This window comes from Armigeres subalbatus, chromosome 1, assembly GCF_024139115.2.
Source record: "Armigeres subalbatus isolate Guangzhou_Male chromosome 1, GZ_Asu_2, whole genome shotgun sequence".
In the NCBI taxonomy this organism is placed as follows: Eukaryota; Metazoa; Arthropoda; class Insecta; order Diptera; family Culicidae; genus Armigeres; species Armigeres subalbatus.
Genome location: NC_085139.1, coordinates 217,753,584 through 217,780,761, shown reverse-complemented (window position 1 = coordinate 217,780,761; position 27,178 = coordinate 217,753,584). Strand labels below are relative to the sequence as shown.

The following is a 27,178-nucleotide window of genomic DNA, read 5'->3' as shown; positions in this document are numbered from 1 at the left end:
CATGGGAATCGTTTTGCTTTTCAATTTGAATTGATACTACAGACTTTATTATTTTCGATTGAAAAGCACAACGATCATTCTTTGTCTAATCGTCAAATATTTGTCAAGTTTCCCGGACAACTAGAAGATTGATGATGTTCATTTTACAACTCAATTATTTTCAATTCGAATAAGAAAAAGAATTTTCTACGAAACTAGTGTCGAAAATCTCAAGGTCTTTGTTATTGTAAGCAAAAATATAAAATTAAGCTGACTTACGACTTCTTATCTTAACTTCTTCATTATTTTACGGGATATTCCGAATAGGCCCAGTTTTTTAGTTTTTAGTACAAAAGTAATGTCATTGGCAAGGACTGCAAATGCACGTATGAAATGGGTCATTTAGCAGAAACGAAAATAAGTTCAACTATTTTACTTTTGAATAAGAGTGAGCGAAACATTGGCGCTTATCTTGCATATAGGTATATTTTTTGATGACTTGCAGCTCTAGGGTGGCTCATCTCTTAATGCTCTTTAATATACATATACTAAATCATTCGTACTGTCGAACATCCCGTTTTCACACAATCAACAAGCTTGAACGTTACCAAAACATCAATACAACAAACGTATCAGTGCACCGAGACGCAAATAATTCTTCATTTTTATTGAACTCGTTCGAAGTGTTAATGATAATAATCCCATGCGATTACACGCGTCATGGGGTAATTTGTTTTCCCACCGCCCGGATCCCGAGTAACTCAATATTGTTTCCTTTTTTAGCACATTTTTCCGTAATCAGATCCAATGGGTTTGACAACCTTTGCCTTTTCTGTGTCGGTGTGGCACAAATGAACGTGCTATAAGTAAATCACTTATCCGAGAAAGTTTTCTGCCCTTCCAATCTCATCATCGCATCATATGAGTGACAGTGTGTGAGAAAAATCGATAGAGAAGACAGAAAGAAAAAAACTAAACGTCCATCTACCGCAAAAAAAACGGACGTAACTTTTCCTCAGCATCCGACCGTGTGCTTCTGATGGACCCGTCCGTGTGTTGATAAGGTTTTCCGTCTGGATGCTCTCGGCAAAGTACTTACGCGGCTGTAGAACAAACGAACCGAGCAGCAGTAAAAATAGAACCTCACACTGGATCCGATTTATGAATACAAATAAGGCACAAATGGATGGGTACAATACATAGATTGGAATGGTCTCGCTCGAGCATAGAAACGGCTTTTGCTGATAGTTGAGTTCGACGGGCCCGAGGGATATCCATTGCAAGTTCGAACCATACGTGGATGGAATAGAGCTGGGCTGTCGACAACACAAAGTGGTCGAAGGTTTATAGAGGCTGATACCTAATTTTCAAATGTAATGTTTAACTATGTATTAACTTCGGAACGCTGAATTTAGGCTCAAATCCAGAACATGGCTCATATTCCGAACACTGGCGTTTTGGCACTCTAAAAATTCCATCGGTTTTCAGTTCTAGTTCAGTTCTTCTTCAGTTCAGTTCTTCAGATCCTATGGAGAGAATTACACGAATAAGGCCAAAATGGCCATTTAAAAGTGAGTGTTCGGAATATGAGCCATGTTCGGAATTTGAATCAAAACGGTATAGGGAGATCAAAAGTGAGAGATTTTATCAATTTCCTCTAAATTCAAACCCTGCGCAGAAGTCCTCAATCGCATGGTTAATCTGAAAGGTCAATTTTCGGAAAAAAAGATAAAACTACTTGGTAGACTATTGGTGTTCAAATTTGTCTTCATCATTCTTCCTTGTATATTGTGGCCGAGTTTCAGAAATTATTGATAATTAGAATCTTTCAAAAATAAAGCTAATCATTTATGACTTTTTTAGTAGCCTAGCTGATGAATAAACGCAAACAAGAACTGTTTGCTTATCGAACAATAATTTATTTTTGTTTATTATCAGATTGATTTCCATTTCACTCGCCCCATAGCTGCTGTTCACCAGTCCATAGAGGGTCCCAATGGCCAGCTCACCGCAGTCGTCGGATTTTCTATTCATCTTCCTGAACCGTGTTTCGTGGCACACCGTTCCTTTCAAAGATGTTAAAAGCCCGTTGATCATCCATGATCATTGTTCTGGTCTCGTACTGAGAAAAATTGATCCAACTAGCGTTTTGTAGTCAACTTCATATGACGGCGAAGTGTGCTCGAAGTATAGACGGTCTTTCTGTTGAGGTCGAAATACGTATCTGTAAAACTGCCATAAGGTGGTGGAATTAAATGGAAAAGTACTAACTTGTTATATGACAAGTGATCAAATTGATTGGATAATATAAAGGCCATACCTTCTCTAAATGCGATGATTTCTTTTAACACTAAGCGGCAAAGGTCGTCGCTATGTTACCATCCATGAATGCAGTATCGTACATATTTGGTGAGTCTTCAATAAAACCTGTTTAAATCTAGAAATATATAACATTCAAAATGTCTAAAGAACGCTGTTCGGTTAGATTTCCAGAGCTTGTCAGCATTTCCTCGAGGCTAAATTTAGATCATTAGAAAACACTCATTAGATAACAAAATAATTATAATAAATAAAAAAAACCTGAAATAGATCTTTAAAATTGTGATCTGATTATGATTATATAGTATAAAATTAAATTAAAAATATGCTTTTTATATAACATTAGATTAGATTAGAAATATACTTTTTATATACCATAAATTTTGATGCGCAGAACCTTATGAACTATAAACCCATCCGATACAACGTCAAAGGGGAAAACATCATCTTACCAAACCCACAGCCCTTCCCCAATACCTACTGCAGTTATGGTTATCCTTTTTGATCCGATCGCGCACCTCCGCCTCGATGAACTTCTCGTGTTTGGAGTTCTTCTCGACGGCCAACGTTTGCTTGGCCAGCAGTTCCTCCACGGCGGCCGTTTTGGCATTCTGAAACGAGGAAATCTCACTCTCAAACTCCGTCACCACGAAGACCCACTTGGGAATCTCGAAGCGGATCAGACACAGCAGGTCCCGGATGTAGTCGAACTCGTCGATGAACGAGTTGTAGACCCGGTTGCCGAAGCGCGCCGACAGCTTCATCTCCAGGCGCCAGTCCTGCTGCTGCTCGAGACTGTTGGCCAGCACACTCGCCGTCGTACTGGGCGCCTGGATGGCGGAAGTGGCTGAAGCATTACCGCTGGAGGTGGTCGTCGATGTCGGTTTGGTGTTGATGAACGAGTCGTACAGCTTGCTTAGGATCAGCAAGCGGGAGTGCTTCGCTTCGCGTAGTACGGTTTGCTTCGTTAGCTTGAGGGCAGCTGTAACGTACTCGCGGACTTGAGTTTTCTGTTTCTGGATCACGTGGTAGCGGGTGGGGTTCTCCAGGCGCGTTTCCACCTGCAGGACCTTCTTCGGGAGTTCAATGTCCATGTTCTCCAACGGAAGTTTGACGGAGAACACGGATGGTGAAGGTGAGGGGCTTTGCTCCATGTCATAGCTCTTGACCTGTTCGCGCAGGAGCTGCTGCTTGAGCTGAGTTCGCGAGGAAGAGCTCAGGTGAGGGAAGCTCGTCCTGGAAAATTTGCATGTTTTGATCATTTTCTGGAGGTATTCGTTTTGAGGAATGGTGACTTACTGATCAAAGGTTGCCACAGTGGAAGATTTGAGGTCGCGAACAACGTTGACCTCGGCGGACTTGTCCAGAAGTGAAAAGGCGTCATCTTCGAAGCGACTGCAGTCGACGTCGACCAAGATTCGACAGTCGTTCATCTTGAGAAAATTCTGAAAATAGGGAAATGAAAATCATACACAATCAGTAGGTATTACATTTTTGCAGAGTCAGCAGATGAACAGCAACCAAGGCCGCGTACTCCCGTGGGCGACACCTGTGAAATAATTATGCGCACCTAAGGTAGCTCCATGGCATTAATACTGAAACGTATTTTTCGTAACATAGTCATATTCTTCACCAAGTAGCAAACAAGATTGTAGTTAGTCCGTCGAGTCAAACTTGTAATTTTTCGACAGCCGTTTGTTTTATGACAAAAGATTCAACAACAAACCATTTTTGCGTCAAAAATAGTTTATTAGCGCGTTTTTATAATACTACTTTTTGCAATTCCTGCTTATAATACCTAGTTTACAGTTGACGTTTGAGTGATAAAACGGCCTACTTATCCATACCAGTGGAACAGGTGCTTTAATGAACATTATGCAACTCAAATGGGTTACATAATATCCATTATAGCACTCATTTGGGTGCTATAATGAAAAACCAGCATTAGAACAATAGTTATATGACCAGATGTAGCTCAATTTACTTGGTTGAGTGTTCAAACAGTGTATTCTCTGTGTTACGCAATTAATGCAATAATTGAATGGACATGACATCAAATTCTCTAAAAGCAGGTTTATCTATCGGTTTATGGTCTGTCGAGCATACAATGTGGCACGATAACATGGAATATGTTTGTTTTCTGCAGCAGCATGACATTTTGGCAAGATTGATCATGTGATAAATACAATTGTACCATTTTGGTACAGATTTATCACATTAAAGCCCATTTTTCGTCATTGCAAAAAATAGCGTGTGACGAATTTCACGCCAACCCTTCTATGGGGCTGGCAGCACCATCTCAGAATCGAATGAATCTTGGTGGGCATAAAGATATGGTATTTCTAAGCCACCGTGCATACTTAGTTTTTCAAAAATTGTCAAGAGTAACATTTAATGAGGGCCTAATTTTTTTTCATGGATTTTTTATAAATCGATGTAACCCTAAAATGACAAGACCTACAAAAAAGTGTTGTATGGCGGACTGTCGTGAAATTCCCAGAAGTTTTTTAAAAAATATCCAAAAATAAAATACCGATTTCTACACTGAAAAAATAGTTTCAAAATTAAAATTGATGTTACAAAAAACCTCATCTCAGAAATCGATGAAATTTTTTCTGCAGATAGGTATTTTAATTATCTAACTTTTCTGGGAATAATGTTCCTGTGACATATTTAAGGAAAAAAGTTTTTCTAGCAATAACTTTTTCATGTCCATATTGAGTGAAAATTTATCAGCGTGTTTTATGCCTACAGCGCCAATTATAGGTTCAGCAGCCTATCATCAACCAACGACACATTTTGGACGTATAAAAATTTGTTTAGGAAGCAATTTAGCATAATCTACACAGAAAAAAAATCCGTGGTAAAAACTACTATTTTGTAGACTACGCTCTGTTTTTAAAACTACCATGAAATTTCAGTAAATTTTACCATGGTTTCCGAGAAATTTACCACTGATTCAGTTCATGTGACAACATTCCGCATGGACCACAGTTGATTTTTAACCCGCGCATGGTAAAATCAAACGGGTTTGTTTTCTGCTGAAAATCTTCGGTGCATATTCTTAAAATAACCCTCAGAATGGTAGTTGTTTGACGGTTTATTCAGAATGATCTTACATATTGTCTGTCATGTCACAACTATAAATGTCTAATGTCAATGACTACTGTGATTTATGTATAAGTGTAATATTATAAGTAGTTTAGTAGTTTATATCATCTATCGATTACTACATCTCGGTCATCCTGAACTAGAGATGTCCTCATCGACATCATCATCAGAGAATGGGCTAGTAGAAGAAAACCATTTTCGAAAATTATTAGGTGAACATATTGAACTATATGGAAGAGAAGAAACTTGAAATCCATCTATATCTGTGACTAAATAGCGATCATTAGGTAATATTTTTTTAATTCTATAAGGACCTTTGTATTTTTGAGACAACTTATGGCCATCAAATGATTTAACAACAACAAAATCGCCCTCTTTATATTCTTGTACATTTTTTCGTTTTTTATCCACACTATGTTTATTATACGCTTGGAGCTTTTGAATATTATGTTTCGCTTCATTTCTGATGTCAGTAATGTTCTTACTCTGAATACATGATTGATTATTTTGAACAAAACTTTCTAAATTATGCTCAACTATATTAGAATGCTTCTGCTGTTTTCCAAATAATAGAACACTTATAAGGCTGTTCGGCCACATTGAGAGTTGACGTAAAGTCAATGTCAACTTCTCTCCCCGAACAGCCAAGATTGCTGTGTGGTGTCGGCAGCCTGTTATCTGGCTAAGAATAACGCTACGGATTGCCTGTTCCGGTGGTAGAAGTCCACCATACAGGTGACCCCAAATTCTTGGGGTGATGCGGCTTTATGCTTACCGTGCCTACGAATGAATGGTTAGGGGGGTCTAAAAGAACCTAACCGCTAACGGAGCCTGTGAAGCACCAGGGCACCCTTCACAGTATCTAGCCCTTACTGCGCTAATCGGAGCTATGGCGTAGTTGACTTTTTGCTTCTCCGAAATAATCGGCTACTCTTATTCAATCTCAACTTGAGGTTAAATAAAGGTGGGATTAGTTTTTCAACAAATTGTCACCAATATGGTTTCGCTTTATGCGTTATACACATTGTACTCTGTGTTTCGTCTTTGACTTTCTTGATAAGATACCAATTTGGTTTCATCGTTGCTGTTCATATTGATGCTGAAGTTGTCTAGTTCATTATCTCAATTTGCAATGGCTTCAGTTAAGATAGCTCAAATCAATCTTCAGCATAAAAGAACAGCAACGATTAATCTTTGTTTGTAGACTTATGCAAAATGGCAAATCCCAAGTGGCTTTGGTGCAGGAACCCTATTTTCGCAAGAGTAGCTTCTACCTAGGTAAACTAGTGAACCCGGTTTTTGCTGCTTTCAGTAAAGAACTGGCAAACTATCGATCAATGCCTCGTGCATGTGTGGTTGTTAACAATGCTATTGTTGCTACACTTATCTCTGAACTAACAACCAGAGATGTATGTGCTGTCACAATTGATGCATCTGGCGGAAACCCCGTCAGGAAATACGTCTATTGTTCGGTTTATTTACCACATGATGAACCATCCCCTACGGATGCTTTCAAACGAGTTGTCATATATTGCACTTCAAAAGGCCTTCCGCTAATTGTCGGCAGTGATGCTAATGCTCATCACATCATCTGGGGTAGCTCGGATATCAATCTGAGAGGCTCCAGCTTGATGGAATACTTAAGTAGTACCGAACTTAGTTTACTTAACATAGGCAATCGCCCAACCTTTATGGTATCTAATAGAGCAGAGGTGTTAGACATAACCCTTTGCTCCAATAGAATCAGTCACGAGTTGACGAATTGGCATGTGTCAGATGAGGAATCGATATCTGACCATCGCTACATCTACTTTGATCATTTGAATGTTACTTCGCAGACCTTGCGTTTTAGAAATCCTCGTTCAACAAACTGGGATCTTTACACAGAGTTGCTCTCTACCAAATTTCATGGATATCTACCTTCTATAGAAACTCCTACCGACTTGGATGATGCAGTTGATACTACAACGTTGCACATCGTGGAAGCTTTCGAAGAAGCTTGCCCTTTACGTTCTGTAAAAACCTCAAGAGGAACCCCATGGTGGAATTCCGATTTGGCTAAGCTAAGGAAACAGTGCAGAAGGAGTTGGAACAGACGCCATTCAGCAGGGACGGATTCTTTCAAGTTGGCTCGCAAAGCTTACAAGAAGGCTCTACGATCTGCTGAACGATCCGGCTGGAAAAACCTTTGTGCAAATGTTTCCAATTTGAGTGAAGCCAGTCGGTTGAATAAAATTCTTGCGAGATCCAAGGATTTCCAAGTTGGCGAAATTCGCAAGCCAAATGGCGACTACACTTCTTCTGATGAAGAATCGTTAGAGCACTTATTTGATACGCACTTCCCTGGATGTGTCGATATAACATCTTCGGATGATCCTGATGTCTTTTCATGTAGCTATGGGTCTTGGGCTCAAGCACGTAGAATCATAACTACTGAATCGATTCAATGGGCACTTAACAGTTTTGCTCCCTACAAATCTCCAGGGGAGGATGGGATTTATCCCGTTCTACTTCAGAGAGGTTGTCACCTGCACAAGGATGGCATGCGACAGAGTTTTGTTCGAATGCCTTGGAATGATTGCTATTCCACCAGAATATTAAAGTAGTGTTGGGGTTCACTTCTCTATGTATGCATAATACTACATCAACAGAACCACAGAACCCATCGTCGAAAATAGATTGTCGCTAAACGATGTTGGATCGTATACCATGCAATGTCCAAGAAGCAATACCCTGCCTGCACCACTAAAGCCTTACCGTGCGATCTCAACAGAACAGCCGAAAGCCAGTCTCACCAATTAGACCTGCTGTCGACTAACCGAAGAGTCGAGACATAAAGAACTCACCTGCACCGATGAGCACGCGGCACAAAACGACCAATTGATACCACTCATATCGCGATCATACTACCGATCGTCAAGTGGTGAATTTCACCTTACTTGCTAACTACCAGACGATGTCTCCAAGTACCATCGAACCAGTGGTCAGTTCCAAATAACTATCGCTACGTACAACACCTAGTAGAGCGCGACAAAGTTAAAACTCGAGTGCGTGTTAATACCATTGTGTAATTTCGAGTGTCGTCAAAAAAATAGTTAAAGGAACATTGTATACGGATGGAGTGAGTAGGAAGTGCTATTGAGGTCGGCCTATTTGTGCATGCTACCGAATGTGTCGACGCGGGAAAGCGGTGTCCAACAACAATTAGTGCCCTGTGTAGTCGCCCAGCACTATAGTGCGACGAACTTTGTGGACAAGACGGTGGGAGCTGGAGATTGCATCTGGATGGTCGAGGACCTCGCCGAAGGGACACACTTTTACACTTTTACATATTTACAACACTAGAGATAAGTACAACATAGTTTTAAGTCTATTGGGGGGAAAATAAAAATGGGAATTGCATGTAAAATTTCAACATTTCTTTTTTACAACTGGTGATGTCGTGGAGTAGAGTCGTAGAAAGAATTTTGATGCTGAGCCGCGAATCTGTACAGGCTGTTCTGCTGCAGGCCAATATTTTCTCATGCATGTTTGATTAACTGTAATTCATGATTTTGTCTCATGCTGGTGGGTGGTTTTCCCCAAATGACAAGGTTTTGAGCATATCAAACATGTTTTGAAAAAGCTTTTAGTATGCAGTTTTGCTACTGGGTATATTCCCATATCCTGGCGGGATGTCACTGTAAAGTTTATCCCAAAAGGAGGACGTGCTTCGTATGAAGAAGCAAAGAGTTTTAGACCCATCAGTCTGACCTCATTTCTTCTGAAATGCTTAGAACGTATTATCGATCATCACATTCGTGATGACTGTTTGGCAAACATGCCTCTTCATGTTAATCAACATGCTTATCAATCTGGAAAGTCCAACGTGACTCTTCTACACAAGGTTGTGTACGATATCGAGAAAGCATTCGCTCAAAAGCAATCGTGCTTGGGTGCTTTCTTAGATATTGAAGGTGCTTTCGACAACGTGTCTTTCGATGCAATATTGGAAGCCGCACGTTGTCATGGGCTACCTCATATTATTACCAAATGGATTCACCAGATGCTTAAAAACCGACATCTCTACTCGACATTACGTCAAGCAGCGATTAGGAAATTAAGTGTCTGCGGATGCCCTCAAGGGGGAGTATTATCTCCACTTTTGTGGAATCTCGTTGCAGATACGCTATTGAGGTTACTCAATAATGGCGGTTTTCCTACCTATGGATTTGCCGACGACTATCTTACATTGATAGTGGGTTTGTGCATTACTACCTTATTCGACCTGATGCAAAATGCTCTTCAGGTAGTTGAGAGTTGGTGTCGCCAATATGGCCTTTCGGTCAATCCGAATAAAACATCTATTGTTCTTTTCACGGAAAAACGTAATCGTAATGGTATTCGTCCATTACATCTTTTTGGTTCTGAAATCAATGTAACTGATCAAGTAAAGTACGTGGGTCTAATTTTGGATTCAAAGCTTTCCTGGACTCCTAACATTGAGTTCAGAATCAAAAAGGCGTGTATGGCTTTCGGCCAATGCCGACGAACCTTTGGTAAAACTTGGGGTTTTAAACCCAAATATATCAAATGGATTTACAAAACAGTTGTACGACCAGTTTTGGCTTATGGATGTCTTGTGTGGTGGCAAAAGGGGGAAGTGAGGACAATTCAGTCTAAATTAGGCCATCTTCAAAGGATGTGCCTAATGGCAATGACTGGTGCGTTCTCTTCAACTCCCACGGCTGCTCTCGAAGTTCTCTTCGACGTGGCCCCACTACACATACATCTCAAACAAGAAGCATTTTCTTGTACTTACCGACTATGGGTACTCGGTTTTATGGAGGAGAATCCTATAAACCGCAGTTCTACACACACTTCGTTGTTACCGCTTATGGTTAATTGGGACAAAATTTTCCTTGCTCCAAGTGATCTCACACACGTTAGTAGTTTTCCTTATAGGACATCTGGCTATTTGGAGAGAAGTATGTCGGACAGCATTGTTTGTTACACTGACGGCTCCCTCCTCGAAGGTAGAGCAGGTGCAGGCGTCTATTCGCGTGAGCTGAGATTGGAACAGTCACACTCACTGGGTACACACTGCACTGTCTTTCAAGCGGAAATATTTGCCATCATGTGTGGAGTGCAATCTGCACTGCAGCAACGCATTATGGGCAAAGTAATATACTTCTGTTCAGATAGCCAAGCAGCTATTAAAGCTCTCGCCTCGGCCAACTCAAGGTCGAAGTTAGTAATCGCATGTCGAACTCAAATTGAGGAACTGAATTCAGTTAATACTTTACACCTTATATGGGTACCTGGCCATTCTTCCATAGCTGGAAACGAATTGGCTGATGAGTTAGCTCGTAATGGAGCATTGCATGACTTTATTGGTCCTGAGCCAGCTATTCCAATATCCAAGTGTTGGGTGAAGCTTTTGATCAACTCTTGGGCTGTCACTCAGCACAAATGGCATTGGAGTAGTCTGGATTCATGTCATCAAACAAAATTGTACATCCGGGAGCCATCTCCGGTAGTAGCTAGCTATCTAGCTAATCTGTCTAAACAGAATTGCAGTGTCTTAGTCAAGGCCTTGACAGGTCACTGCCGACTGAACTATCACATGGCAAATATTCAACGCGTTGAATCATCTGTTTGTGATAGTTGTGAATCCGATTATGGAACTTCTTATCATCTAATATGTAACTGCCCAGTCTATGCACAATTGCGCTTCCAAATATTTGGTAAACACTTACTTAGTGAAATTGACTTCAGAAACCTGAACCTTCAGAGTATTTTGTTGTTCATAATCCGTTGTGGTAAGGAGTTATAAGCTCTTGTACGCTTATGCGTTACATGCCCTCTTCAAAGGCCCTTTTCCAAACATTCCCTTTGTTCTCCCATCCACATTCCTTTCCTTTTTGTTCACTTCCTTTTCCGTCAGGTGTGTGATGAAAAAGGCTGTGAAGGCGATGGCACAAATCTCCCAAATTGAGGTGAACGTGCCCCTGGAGCCGACGTTCTGATACCTGATACCTGATACCTTTGTATTTTTGAGACAACTTATGGCCATCAAATGATTTAACAACAACAAAATCGCCCTCTTTATATTCTTGTACATTTTTTCGTTTTTTATCCACACTATGTTTATTATACGCTTGGAGCTTTTGAATATTATGTTTCGCTTCATTTCTGATGTCAGTAATGTTCTTACTCTGAATACATGATTGATTATTTTGAACAAAACTTTCTAAATTATGCTCAACTATATTAGAATGCTTCTGCTGTTTTCCAAATAATAGAACACTTGGATAGTTTTTAATTGATCTATTAAAGGTGTTATTATATATAAATTCTACACTAGGTAACAATAAATCCCATTTTTTGTCAGTATCATTCAATAACTTGGCAAGCATTGGCGTTAGAGTCCTATTAATTCTTTCAGCTTGTCCATTGGCTTCCGGAGTATACGCAGCAGTTTTTTACATGTTCGATCAAATTAATTCTACAAAAATTCCTAAATTTCTCAGAGGTAAAACAGCTTCCTCTATCTGAAATTATTCTTACTGGTCTACTGTAATGATTTATGTACAATGATAAACTTTTCAAAACTTCTTCTGTATTTGTAGTTTTTGTTGGGTAAAATTTAACAAACTTTGTGAAGGCGTCAATTACTACTAAAATATATTTAAATCCTTTAGATGATCTCAACTGTATCGGACCGTAATGATCAATATGTATAGTATCGAAAGGCGTATCACCTTTATCGATGATTTTCAAAAATCCTTCTTTCTTTGTATTAGACGGACTGTAAATGCAGCTTAGGCAGTTGTTTATATACTTTTTTACGAATTTCTTCATATTAGAAAACCAATAAAAGTTTTTGATTTGTATCATCGTTTTCTCAATTCCAATATGTCCCATATCATCATGACACATTTTAATAATATTGTCAATCATTGCTTTCGGAATAACTAACAGAAGCGTATTATTCTCCTTTCTAAATAAAATTCCATTTTTCATCTCAAAATTTGGAAATGTATGCGTTTCAAGATGTGTTTTGATATTTTTAAGTTTTTCATCTTGTTCTTGAGCTAAGATAACATTTCGTTCTATATCTTCAGTATCCAGCAAATTAACAACTTTTATAGAATTATCTGCATTTTTATCATTATATGGTCGTAGCACTTTCCTTCACTCATCGACATTCTACTCAAAGCGTCTACATGGCGCATTTTGATTCCATCCTAAATTCTAAACTGTAATTATAATTTTCTAGAAACAAAGCCCAACGACTGATTTTTGGATTGATTTCTTTTTTCGCCAAAGTTTGAGCTAATGCGCTGCAATCGGTATACACTTTGAATTTTATTCCTGATAAATATACATGTCCGGAGATGAGCCAGCCTCGGGCTGAAAGTCTCCTAAATAAAGACAATAAAAAAAAATATACATGAAATCGTTTTATTGCACGTATAACTGCAAGTGTTTCCAATTCGAAGCTATGTAATTTTGACTCAAAATCATCCGTTTTCTTACTGAAAAAGCTAATAGGGTGAAAATTTCCATTTGTTTGCATTAAAACTCCACCAAATCCGAAAGAACTGGCATCACAATGTAATTGTGTTTCTGCCTTTGCATCATATAGCGCCAATATAGGAGCAGATGCAAGTTTATCTCTTAGTTGCAAAAATGAATTCTTCTCAGAATCACCAAATACAAATTTCGAATCTTTTTTCAGCAAATTATAAAGCGGCCTTGCTATCACAGCAAAATTTCGAATAAATTTTCGAAAATAACTTGTAAGACCTAAAAACCTTTGTACATCTTTAGCATTTTTAGGAGTAGGAAATTGCAATACAGATTCAACATGAGATTTGCTAGGTTGGCGTCCAAATTGATTTATAATGTACCCTAAATATTCAATTTCATCCAAACAATATTTGCATTTGTCAAAAATAAGCTCCAATAAATTATTACTTAATATTTTAAGAACTTTTAGTAGGGCTGAACTTAAACTTTCCTGTTTAAGAACTTGTTCTAATGTTTCCAAATGTTCTTCAATACTTTGAGAAGCAATTAAAACATCGTCAATATAAACACAAATCTTTCCCTCATCTATTAACGGTTTGAAAATTTTATTTACGAAGCGTTGAAAAACAGCAGGTGCATTGCAAAGCCCGAATGGAACGCGAGTGTATTCATATTGACCGTTAGGAGTTACAAATTATGTGAATTTAGTACATTCTGCAGAAATTTTAATCTGATGGAAACCAGATTTTAAATCCAAAATTGAAAATATTTTCTTTCCTTTTAATTTATCATAAATAGGATCTTCTATTAAGGGAAGTGGATAATTATCACGAAAAGTATCTTTGTTAAGCTTTCTATAATCTACACATAGCCTGATGTCTCCATCTTTCTTCGGAATGATAACTATTGGACTTGCAAAAGGAGAATCGCTTTCTCGTATTATTCCAGACTTCAACAGTTCATTTATTTTAATATCAACTTTTTCTTTATCATTTTGTGAAAGTCTTCTGGGCTTGAAATGAAAGGGTGCTCCAGATTTTAAAATTATTTTCATTTCATAATCAATTTGTGGTCCACAGGTCGTACATATTCATAATAAAATTTCTTGATAATAAACTGTAAATTTTCCAAATGATCGTTACCAATATCACCTGTATTTTCCAGAATTTTTTGAAAATCGATGGTACTCACAGTCTTAATTACTTCGTTCTTTTGTACAATATGTGCGCTTTCAAAAACCGGTGCTTTAAAAAATTTAATCCAACCATTTTCTATGATTGTGCACATTCCGGGATGCATAATAACATTTCTACCAATAATAACGTCATACGAGGACATTACTGAATCGGGGATTATTATAAATTCAATTTTCATTGATATACCTTGAATTAATACATCATCTACTAAACAACCCACAATATTTAGCCTGGTTCCTCCGATACCCTTGTATGAAATGCTACTTTTATATTCATATATCTTGCTTTTCTTTGTTAAACCAAGACGTATCAGACAAACCGGGCTTCCTGTGTCGAACAATGCTCTAAATGTAACGTTTAAATTTGAAAAGTGTATATCTACCAGTCCGTTGTCTACTAAGTCTTTAGTTTTGTCATCTTGGTGATTTTTTACGATTCCAATCTTGCAGTGCCGCTCCATATGTCCATGCCTAGGGTAGACCAAACGATTGCCATCCTCATAGATACGTGCATTCTTTTTGCGACAGTTGGCTGCAATATGACCCGGAGATTTACAGTTGAAGCATGTTAGGTTCTTGAAATCCGATGGAAGCCTTATTGATGAGAATGCTTGAAGAAGTGTAGTGGCTGACGAAAATCCTGACATCTTAGCGAAATTTTTCAACTGTATGTTTGGAATTCCTTCAATAATGTATTCGATTAACTCCACTTCGCCAAGGTTCAATGGTGAAGCGAGAATTCGTTTAGCAATGTAGTAGTCTTGAAATGTTTCGTAACTTTTCCATCTTCGAAGCTCCAGTTTTTTCCGCAATGTAATTGTACTCTTAGTTACAGAAAACGTTACTTCCAGAAGGTTGAGAAATTCAGATAGATTCATAGCGAAGCGATTTGGATACGACACCATCCATCTCTGGGCATTCCCTCGTAAATGATGAAAAACGAACAACTTCAGTACTTCAGTTTCAATATGAAATTGATTTTTCATGTATTCTACAGAGTTGATAAAGTGCTCCACATTTTCATCTCCATTTCCAGAAAAATATGGAAGAAATTCGCAAATTTTACTCAGTTTCAAGCCAATACTTGATGGTCTGGTTTTATCTAATACATCTGGGCATAAAAATCTTGATGCTTGCTCTCCAGTCATGTTTTCAAAACGAACGCTAGACCTTGAACTCCGCAAATCGGATTGGTTTTCTACTACCGGAAGAGGAAAAATATTTCCGAAATCCTCCGACATTGAAATATTCGACAGCTGTTCAGGGACGTTTGATGATGAAATATGAGATAAGTAGGACATCAAATATACAATTTCTTTTTATTAGTTACAAAAACTTTTCTCATCAAGTAAGGTAAAGAGTTTATTCGGGCATATAGTCTATTCGGGCGAATGGTCCATTCGGGCGAATGGTCCATTCAGGCGAATGGTCTTTTCGGGCGTTTAGGCGAATAGAATTCGAGCGAGTGTCATTCGGGCGTTCGTGATAGAACCGCAACACCGCACGAGGGCGAACGAGGCACGATACAAACGGGCGCGGAACAGACAAAACTCGATTTTCCGCAGCAGGAAGATCGAGATCGTGAAAAGACGGAGGAGCTTCATTTCATTTATTTAGTTTACATCTAAACAGATAACACTGAATCAACAATTTGACGCCACAATACACGGTTCGAGGCCGCATCTCTCCACCCTCGGATACGCCCCACGCTCGCCAAGTCGTTTTGCACCTGGTCTGCCCATCTCGCTCGCTGCGCTCCACGCCGTCTCGTACCTGCCGGATCGGAAGCGAACACCATCTTTGCAGGGTTGCTGTCCGGCATTCTTGCAACATGTCCTGCCCATCCCACCCTTCCGGCTTTAGCTACCTTCTGGATACTGGGTTCGCCGTAGAGTTGGGCGAGCTCATGGTTCATTCTTCGCCGCCACACACCGTCTTCTTGCATACCGCCAAAGATGGTCCTAAGCACCTGTCTCTCGAATAATCCAAGTGCTTGCAAGTCCTCCTCGAGCATTGTCCATAAGCGTCTTGTACATGACACATTTGGTGCGGTGGTGAATCTTTTTCGACCGCAGTTTCTTCTGGAGCCCGTAGTAGGCCCGACTTCCACAGATGATGCGCCTTCGTATTTCACGACTAACGTTGTTGTCAGCCGTTAGCAAGGATCCGAGGTAGACGAATTCCTCGACCACCTCGAAGGTATCCCCGTCTATCGTAACACTGCTTCCCAGGCGGGCCCTGTCGCGCTCGGTTCCGCCCACAAGCATGTACTTTGTCTTTGACGCATTCACCACCAGTCCAACTTTTGTTGCTTCACGTTTCAGGCGGGTGTACAGTTCTGCCACCTTTGCAAATGTTCGGCCGACAATGTCCATGTCATCCGCGAAGCAAATAAATTGACTGGATCTGTTGAAAATCGTACCCCGGCTGTTACACCCGGCTCTCCGCATGACACCTTCTAGCGCAATGTTGAACAACAGACACGAAAGTCCATCACCTTGTCTTAGTCCCCGGCGCGATTCGAACGAACTGGAGTGTTCGCCCGAAATCTTCACACAGTTTTGCACACCATCCACCGTTGCTTTGATCAGTCTGGTAAGCTTCCCAGGGAAGCTGTTCTCGTCCATAATTTTCCATAGCTTTACGCGGCAAGGATGTTAACGATCATTCAGTTATTTGCGTTCGATCATTTAGTAGTTTGCCAATAACACATTCCAGGAGCTGAATTTCAAAATATGTTGTATGGTGGACTTCTAGTGCGAAGGTTTTTCTACAACTCTGCCTAATGGTTCGTTGTTTGAAATCCACAGGGAGTTATAGCTTTAGTTTCAGTTACTTAGACTAAATAATAACAAAATTCCAATCGTTTAGTTTAAGTTACTGCAACTAGCGCTCTAACTTCGTTATTAGTTGAATTCTAATAACGAACCATTAGGCAAAGTTGTAGAAAAACCTTCGCACTAGAAGGCCACCATACAACATATTTTGAAATTCAGCTTCTGGAATGTGTTATTGACAAACTACTAAATGATCGAACGCAAATAACTGAATGATCGTTATCATCCTTGCTACGCGGTCTATACTGTCGTATGCCGCCTTGAAATCAACGAACAGATGGTGCGTTGGGACCTGGTATTCACGGCATTTTTGAAGGATTTGCCGTACAGTAAAGATCTGGTCCGTTGTCGAGCGGCCGTCAACGAAGCCGGCTTGATAACTTCCCACGAACTCGTTCACTAATGGTGACAGACGACGGAAGATGATCTGGGATATCACTTTGTAGGCGGCATTAAGGATGGTGATCGTTCGAAAGTTCTCACACTCCAGTTTGTCGCCTTTCTTGTAGATGGGGCATATAATCCCTTCCTTCCACTTCTCCGGTAGCTGTTTGGTTTCCCAGATTCTGACTATTTGTGCAGGCAAGTGGCCAGATTTTCCGGGGCCATCTTGATGAGCTCAGCTCCGATACCATCCTTACCAGCTGCTTTATTGGTCTTTAGCTGTTGAATGGCATACTTAATTTCCCTCAAGGTGGGGGCTGGTTGGCTTCCATCGTCCGCTGAACTGACGTAGTCATCTCCTCCGCTGCCTTGACTTTCATTGCCTATACTCTCAGCGCCATTCAGATGTTCCTCGTAGTGCTGCTTCCACCTTTCGATCACCACACGTTCGTCCGTCAAGATGCTCCCATCCTTATCCCGGCACATTTCGGCTCGCGGCACGAAGCCTTTGCGGGATGCGTTGAGCTTCTGATAGAACTTGCGTGTATCTTGAGAACGGCACAGCTGTTCCATCTCCTCGCACTCCGCTTCTTCCAGGCGGCGTTTCTTCTCCTGAAAAAGGTGGGTCTGCTGTCTCCGCTTCCGTCTATAACGTTCCACGTTCTGCCGGGTACCTTGCTGCAGCGCGACCGCCCGCGCTGCGTCCTTCTCCTCCAGAATCTGTCTGCACTCTTCGTCGAACCAATCGTTCCGTCGGCTTCGACCCATATACCCGACGTTGTTCTCCGCTGCGTCGTTAATGACTGCTTTGACTGTATTCCAGCAGTCCTCAAGAGGGGCCCCATCGAGCTCACCCTCTTCCGGCAACGCTGCCTCGAGATGCTGCGCGTATGCAGTGGCGACATCAGGTTGCTTCAGTCGCTCTAGGTCGTACCGCGGCGGTCGTCGGTACCGAACATTGTTGATGACGGATAGTTTTGGGCGCAGTTTAACCATCACCAGATAGTGGTCAGAGTCGATGTTAGCGCCACGATATGTCCTGACGTCGATAATGCCGGAGAAGTGCCGTCCATCAATCAGAACGATCGTCGATCGATTTGTGATTCTTTCTACAGTGGCGATCTCCAGGTGTACCGATACGGGAGGGTGTGTTTGAAGTAGGTGCTACGAATGGCAATATTCTTGGAGGCGGCGAAATCAATTAGTCGTAGGCCGTTTTCGTTCGTCAGCCGGTGGGCGCTGAACTTCCCAATAGTGGGTCTAAACTCCTCCTCTTGGCTAAACTGAGCGTTCAAATCTCCTATGATGATTTTGACGTCGTGGCTTGGGCAGCTGTCTTACTCACGTTACAGCTGCGCGTAGAATGCGTTCTTATCATCATCAGTGCTTCCGGAGTGTGGGCTATGGACGTTGATTATGCTGAATTTGAAGAACCGGCCTTTGATCCTCATCCTGCACATTCTTTCATTGATCGGCCACCACCCGATCACGCGCCTTTGCATATCGCCCATCACTATGAAAGCTGTTCCCAGCTCATGTGTCTTGCCGCAGCTCTGGTAGATGGTATGATTACCTCTAAACGTTCGCACCATTAATCCCTTCCAACAAACCTCCTGCAGCGCTACGATGCCGAATCCGCGAACCTTGAGCACATCGGCGAGTATGCGTGTGCTCCCGATGAAGTTGAGAGATTTGCAGTTCCACGAACCGAGTTTCCAATCGCTAGTGCCTTTTCGTCGGTGTCAGGCCATTAGGACGGAGGCCGTTAGGCCGAAGGCCATTTGGCCGAAGGTCATTAGGCCAAACGGTCATTAGGCCGAATGGCCATTAGGCCGAATTAGCAAAAAGAAGCATAAAGTGAAAAATGAGAAGTTCTTTCTTCACCTTACCCCTTCTTCCTTCTCCCTTCTTGTATCTACCTTCTTCCTTCTTCTTTCTTCTTTCTTCCTTCTTCCTTCTTCCTTCTTCCTTCTTCCTTCTTCCTTCTTCCTTCTTCCTTCTTCCTTCTCCCTCCTTCCTTCTTCCTTCTTCCTTCTTCCTTATTCCTTATTCCTTATTCTTTATTCCTTCTTCTTTCTTCCTTCTTCCTTCTTTCTTCTTCCTTCTTCCTTCTTCCTTCTTCTTCCTTCATTCTCCCTTCTTTCTTCTTCCTTCTTCCTTCTTCTTTTTCCTTCTTCCTTCTTCCTTTTTCCTTTCTCCTTCTTCCTTTTTCCTTCTTCCTTCTTCCTTCTTTCTTCTTTTCTTCTCCCTATCTCCTTCTTCCTTCTTCCTTTTTCCCTCTTCCTTTTCCCTTCTTATTTCTTCTGTTTTCTTCCATCTTACTCGCGTCTTCCTTCTTCATTCTTCCTTCTCCCTTCTTCCTTCTTCCTTCTTCCTTCTTCCTTCTTCCTTCTTCCTTCTTCCTTCTTCCTTCTTCCTTATTCCTTATTCCTTCTTCTTTCTTCTTTCTTCCTTCTTCCTTCTTCTTCCTTCTTTTCTTCTTCCTTCTTTTCTTCTTCCTTCTTCCATCTTCCTTCTTCCTTCTTCTTTCTTCTTTCTTCCTTCTTCCTTCTTACTTCTTCCTCCTTTTTTCTTCTTCCTTCTTACTTCTCCTTTTTCTTTTTCTTCTTCTTCCGTTCTACTTCTTTCTCACTTCGCACTAGTCACTTCTCACTCCCCAGTGCTCATTCGGCCTGATGGCCATTCGGCCTAATGACCGTTCGGCCTAATGACCATTCGGCCTAATGGCATTCGGCCTTATGACCTTCGGCCTAACGGCCTTCGGCCTAATGACCCAGCATCTTTTCGTCGCATTGGTCTTCACCGATGGTTCCAGTCCGTACTCTCTTGTTGATTGTTCGTTGCGTATGTTATTTTTAAAGGCTGGCTTGCAGGGCCTGACACCAAACCCCCTTAATTTCCGGAGGACCATTTCTCCTTATTCCCGGTGGACCATGGTGCACAGTTTCACTTAGAGTCCCACGCTGGTACTCGGACGATGATCAGCCACCTCTAACATGGAGAACAGACGCTCGATCAGATTTTCACCTCCGGAGAGGAGCAAACCCCCCCTTCCCTGTCAGCATACGACCATAGTTCCCACCGGAGTTGGTTACCCGATCTTCCCTAAGGTTGCTCGTATCCCGGCCAGCACCACGGGGATGTAGGGATAGGAGTTGCTGGGTAAGAGGCTAAGGACCGCGAGATGGGGTCTATTTTATTCCTTCAGGTACGCGAAGTACCAATGGTACGCTTTACCCAGCATTTGCCGTGCTCGTCTTCCCCTTCCACATAAATTGTTTGGTTTGCTTTCGCAATGACGCTAAAAGTCGCCATGTTCCGATCAATCTTTCTAACTTTCATAGGTGATCCAATATGCCCTTTTGTCCGAACTGTAGTCCAGGATGTTCTGCGTTCAACCAGTATATGTTAATGGTGAACCAAACACGGGGGTTTGAGCAAAACAGTTGAAGAATAGGTCTCACTTACATTGGCGTTTATTTACCCCGGAGATCAGCGCATAATAGGAACACCATCAATCAAAGCTTAGGAAGCCACTTAACATACCTTTATCGATAGATCCTGTGTTTCCAATAGACTAGTTGTTTTTCGGAAGGAGAAGACTAGGTTTCGGTTTGATGATAACCCTGTGACATTTAATGTAGCGTCCTGTGTTTTTATTAGAACAGTTTTATAGCCGGTCTACATTTTATTGGTTTTGATGTCCTAGTTTTAAGTATTCTGTCCTATTTAATTTCAATCTGTTATCATAATACAATAAACCTGACTTCTGGAAGGTCCCTAGGTTGGGCCTGAGGGTGGCTCCGTTTCAAGCCCCCTTCTTTTCTCCAAGTGCCCATTTGGCCTTGGCTTCATTGGACAAGTGAAGAACTGATTCCTGTATCAAAATTCACACTCACTCACTAATAAAGATAATAATAATAATAATAATAATGAACATGATTATTTTACTGAACATTGAAACGAAAATCGACCACTGTGAGACGTCAAGGATAACTTGGACAATAGAATAGTGTGATCGAAAACATACCGGCACATTGGGTATGCGTTGCGTGTCTTTCCATGAAAAGTGCCCTTACAAGTTGCCCTTATGCTAGGATTAGATTCGACAAGTGAATTGGACAGCTCGGTTGAACTCTCCAACTCAAGTAAGCTGAACAGCGTTGTTCAAACACTCAATTCGCGTTCGGGTCATGCGACTTTCCAATTCACTTGATTCGTGTAGCCCGGTCTTTAGAAACTAGAAAGCATCCCAGGCTGGCTCGCTTTCAAGGTTTGATCGTCTCTTGTCGGCTGGGATTATACATTCTTCCTGTGCGGTGCAATCCAAATTTCCCTCGGAATGGAGTCGGGAATGCAGCTGTCAATCAAACGAGATCCCACTCCACGTGCCGACTGACGCAATGGCAGCGGCGGCGGCGACGGCTGCTGCAAAAGAGACGACACAAAAAGGTCAACCGAAGCCGGGTAACTCATATAGTTATCTGGCCGGTCCCGGGTCACATTTCCATCGTAATCACGCACGTTTTTCCATATGCATACATGAAGAGGATATCACATAATGCTGCGGAATTCGTTTCTTCTCTGGCGTACGGTAGTGCTGGGATTAAATTATCATGCTTCGATGCACATTAATGGGATTTGTTATACGATTATTAACGATTATATCAAAGCCTAATACTAGATAATAGATTTTGAAGTAATGAGTTGATTATTTCATGAATGCTACCCCCGATAACGGATTTTGCCCCACCTTGCGTTAAAGATTTTTGCCATGTCTCGTCTATCTATCCACGGACCGACAGACAAACGACGAGTGCTGGGCCTGGGGTGTCCAACATTGCTACTCTGGGCCAAGCTTTTTGCGTAAAATATGCGTCTATACTGATGGAAGTGAATGTGCCCCGAGGGTCGTCAAATTCATCACAATCACGAGCAACAGCAACGCGACAGAACTGCTGACTGGGACGGCACGGCACTCTCGTTAGTCGTCCGGGAGGATGCCCCAGCAACAGCACTTGGCCACCGCTTTTGTGATTGAGCCGTACGGTATGGTATGATATGGTTTAGATGTGCTTTCATTCTGTGTTACTGCGAGAGACATGTTGGGCAATTTATTGCCGCAATATGAGGCATCTCGATGTCGGAGCTTTGGAAATGCAACCGGAACTATTCCAGTTATTTGATGTATGTTAGGCATAACTGGAAGGGATTGGAGTTTTTATAATCGATAAACAGCCATCACTTTCATGTCAGCCCCACATGTTTTTCTGCGTGCTGGCTTAGTGTGTAGCGTATCGTTTCAATTTATTGTTCATAAATTCACCGCAACAAAATTTTTGAAAATTTCAAAGAATATCTCGCGGAAATTACGTTTCGTAGACATTTCGAAAAATTACCTTTAAAAGTTCCAAAAGCAAAATAATTGACTTTCTGAACACACAATGCAGAACCAAAGAACGGGAGAATCGAAGAATGCCGCGTTTCAGATAGGATGCAAAATTATTCCACCCATTATTTGGAAATTAAGCTGCGATAATTGTTCATGTGGAAATGGAAACATTTTAGTATTGGAATATAACCAAGTTATGAAGTACTGAAATTGGTGTCACGGAACGGGACATCCGTCCAATTCTTGCCCAATTCATTTAACAATGTTCTCCCGCGGTGGATTCTTCGGACAGCTGCTGTGGAATAACAAGGCTTCCTGTATTTGACATGACCTAACCATACGGTCAGTCCCGGTTTAAATTTTTAAAATTTCTTTGATTTTTGAAGGAATAAAAAATCTCCTCCTATTATTTCTAATACTGAGATCGCAACTTAGAAGTCATATACAATCTAATGATTTGAGAAAGGCCACTTTTACAAATAAAACTTCATGCAAAGCATTTTTCGACGGGTTTATCATGTTTACAGGAGAAATACTAATTGGCTTTCTATTATAATATATTGAAACTGATTCATTATTCTGGGTAAAGAGATATATTTCCTATCGGAGACGAGTATGTGATTGATTCACACTCTATACAAATCCACCAAGCCCGTTGTTAGTGGCATAGAGTGTGATGTTCTCGATAATAAAACAAATATTCACGTATATTGCTTAATATCAACTTTACAAACCAGCAACACGGCCAAATGACTACTTGACGCATCCTATCCTAGGTCATACCCAGGTGCAATGAAGCAGCTACAGTAGTGCCGCTTTAAAGCATCCATTGAACATAGTGCCATGGTATAATAAAATGTGAATAAACTATGTAATTAATGATGGGGTTATGTTAACTACAAGTACTCCTGTCCATGGTCGGAATGGAAAAAAGATTGTGCACGTACCGATTTCTATTCTCAACTGTAAGTTCTTTGGACAAATAGTCCCCGCTAAATGGTTCCATATTGGAAAACGTTCGACTTATGAACACTACAGGCTTTAAAGTGGCACTAATGTAGCTGTTTCATTGCACTTCACGAAAAACAACATTGTGCATTCAAAATGCTATTATATAGGACTATGCCTCTAATGATTGCTTGAAGAATGCTTATTTAGAACAGCCAGGTTTTCGACATATTTATATAGAGCATGTAGCATATGCAAAGCAAGTATAATGCTACTATAGTGCTTACTTTAATTGGTTACCTGGGTAAAGTATTTTGGGCGCGTATAATTGGTAGTGCCTTTGTAGCTGATTTATATGCGTCTTCTTCTTCTATTTATGAGGAGAAATGTTGTAGTTAAATTTTAATTCTTCGAAAATCAAAACCCAATTGATGAATTCTGTATCTGTATTTTTGTTAACAAAAGTGATGTGTTTTTCTACAATTAATTATTGTAGACCATTGGAGCAAGTTGTGTGAGAAATTACTAATTTTCTCGTTTCAGAGAGCGAGTATTGGCGCTTAAACCTAGGCTTAAAAACTAGGGCAAGTCTAAGACATACCGTATGCGTAATAATGTTTACACCATTAAACAAAGTCAAAATTAAAAAAAAAACCTCAAAAGTTTCAGTTTTGTTTTTTTTTTGCTGGCAGCAGAGACTATGTCCAAGGGCTTGACGATCCCTCCCAGACCATCTGCGAGTTGTGGGGCTTGCCTAGGATGTGGTGGAGTTTGACAGTGGGCCCTGTTAAATTCCTATAAAAAGCTGCATGTATCCGCAAGTAGGCCCCACCAAAGCGACCGTGTGCCGCTCAAAGCAAGCCTAAGTCCTGGTGTCAGGTGGGACACAAAACAGACCTGACACGACGGCCCTCCGACGAGACAGGAGGTTAGCCCAGGCCCAATAAGCCAATAATCACGAGCAACATAAGAGATAATACGACTCGATATAATCCGCAAAGAACTAGGCGACGAATAAAGGATCACGATTGGAAGCTAGGAACATGGAACTGCAAGTCGCTAGGTTTCGCAGGTTGCGACAGGATGATCTACGATGAATTACATCCCTGCAACTTCGACGTCGTGGCGCTGTAGGAGATTTGCTGGACAGGACAGAAAGTGTGGAAAAGCGGGCATCGAGCGGCTACCTTCTACCAACGCTGTGGCACCATCAACGAGCTGGGAACCGGCTTCATAGTGCTGGGTTAGACGCGCCAACATGCCATTGGGTGGCAGCCAATCAACGCAAGGATGTAGAAGCTGAGGATAAAAGGCCGTTTTTTCAACTATAGCATCATCAACGTGCACTGCCCACACGAAGGAAGACCCGACGACGAGAAAGAAGCGTTCTATGCGCAGCTGGAGCAGACATACGATGGATGCCCACTGCGGCACGGAAAACCAAATCGACCACGTTCTAATCGACGACAAATTCTTCTCCGACATCACGAACGTCGGACGAAAAAGCGCCAGCAGGAAGATCGAGACCGTGAAGAGACGGAGCAACTGTACCGCGCTAATAACACACGAAAGTTCTAAGAGAAGTTGAACCGTTCACGTAAGAGCCACGTGCCACAGCCTGATATGTGTAAGGACATAAACGGGAACCTTCTTACGAACGAGCGTGAGGTGATCCAAAGGTGGCGGCAGCACTACGAAGAGCACCTGAATGGCGATGCGGCAGACGAAGATGGAGGTATGGTGATGGACCCGGGAGAAAGCGCGCAGGTCATGCCGTCGACTAGCACCATTTGCAAGGGAGTTCGTGGGGCAGTACCAGCCGGGTTTTATGGGCGAACGCTCCACCACGGACCAGATGTTCGCCATTCGCCAAGTACTGCAGAAATGCCGCGAATACAACGTGCCCACACATCATCTATTCATCGACTACAAAGCCGCATATGATACAATCAATCGGGACCAGCTATGGCAGCTAATGCACGAACATGGATTTCCGGATAAACTGACACGGTTGATCAAAGCGACGATGGATCGGGTGATGTGCGTAGTTCGAGTTTCAGGGGCATTCTCGAGTCTCTTCGAAACGCGCAGAGGGTTGCGGTAAAGTGATGGTCTTTCGTGTCTGCTATTCAACATCGCTTTCGAAGGGGTAATACGAATAGCAGAGATTAACACGAGTGGTACGATTTTCAATAAGTCCGTCCAGCTATTTGGCTTCGCCGACGACATAGATATTATGGCACGTAACTTTGAGAAGATGGAGCAAGCCTACATCAGACTGAAGAGGGAAGCCAAGCGGATCGGACTAGTCATCAACACGTCGAAGACGAAGTACATGATAGGAAGAGGTTCAAGAGAAGGCTATGTGAGCCACCCACCGCGAGTTTGCATCGGTGGAGACGAAATCGAGGTGGTAGAAGAATTTGTGTATTTGGGCTAACTGGGCTCACTAGTGGCTGGAAATCGTTCGTACTTTGGACTCCGCAAGACGCTCCGATCGAATAGAGTTCGCCGCCGTACCAAACTGACAATCTACAAAACGCTCATTAGACCGGTAGTCGACACGAGACCTGGACGATGCTCGTGGAGGACCAACTCGCACTTGGAGTTTTCGAAAGGAAAGTGCTGCGTAGGGGAGAACGGTCCAAAATGCACCCCTGGGGCAAAATGTTCTCACTCATAAAAGCACTCTTATAATCCGTTGTAGTACATTTATAAACGAATATTACCATTACAATTCATAATTAGTTATCCATCATTGAGCTCCATTGGAAAAACTTAGCAAAATCCCTTCATATTCACTCAAATTTAACGATTTGCTATTCTTCCGCCACATCCGTAAGATTGTAGCTCTATACATTAAGAAAAAACAAACAACCATGCGTTCACCATCATTTTACATGCAATTGAGTCATTTTAGTGGCTGTATTTCTGCTGATGCACTGCACTCCGTAGTTTACGTGTGTTTAACGGCGAAGATTCGAGGTCCACAACTTACAAGGTTCTGGGAGTGGAAACTTGTCACTCAGCCAGCATAATTTCGGTCGAAGAGTCAGCATGTGAGGAATTCTTCTATAGAACAACATTCAGGAATGGAGACGGGAAGAAGGTTGTCATGCTGCCTCGCTGCCTAAAAAAGAAATACTACGACGGTTAAGTGATTCGCGCGAACAGTAGTGTTCATGGTGAGAGTGTGCTTTGAAGGAAACGGAATCATCGGATGATCAACGAGCACGAGAGATTCTCGAAACAACAGCGGTTCGTACTTTTTCTGGAAGATACCAAATAGGCCTTCTATGGAGATACGATGGCGTTGGATTTTCTAATAGCTGACCAATGGCCAAGCGGCATCTGAAGTGTGTTGAACACCGCCTCACGTCACCCGAACTCTAGAAAAATCAAATGAAACAGCAGGCAAAGCTACGCCATGGGAACTGGAAGATATCAGATCCTACACGCATCTGGTATCTACTGTTAGGTGTGGTCGTAGATCCAAGG

General features: G+C 41.6%; 1 protein-coding gene across 2 annotated transcripts in view; it reads right to left on the bottom strand.

Moving 5' to 3' along the window:
- Positions 1 to 1,729: 1,729 nt before the first annotated feature.
- Positions 1,730 to 27,178, bottom strand: part of LOC134205772 (uncharacterized) — a 64,885-nt gene continuing 39,436 nt past the window's right edge. The window contains exons 2-4 of one of the 2 annotated variants that reach the window (XR_009978194.1): positions 3,598 to 3,743; positions 2,300 to 3,534; positions 1,730 to 2,211 (exon numbers count right to left, since the gene is read on the bottom strand). Coding sequence is in view for 1 of the 2 variants with exons in the window: in XM_062681353.1 (XP_062537337.1) it covers positions 2,742 to 3,534; positions 3,598 to 3,731 (927 nt within the window). In the remaining variant the exon portion in view is untranslated. Of the gene's footprint in view, positions 3,535 to 3,597; positions 3,744 to 27,178 lie in introns of both variants that reach the window. The other variant, XM_062681353.1, reaches the window with a different exon arrangement.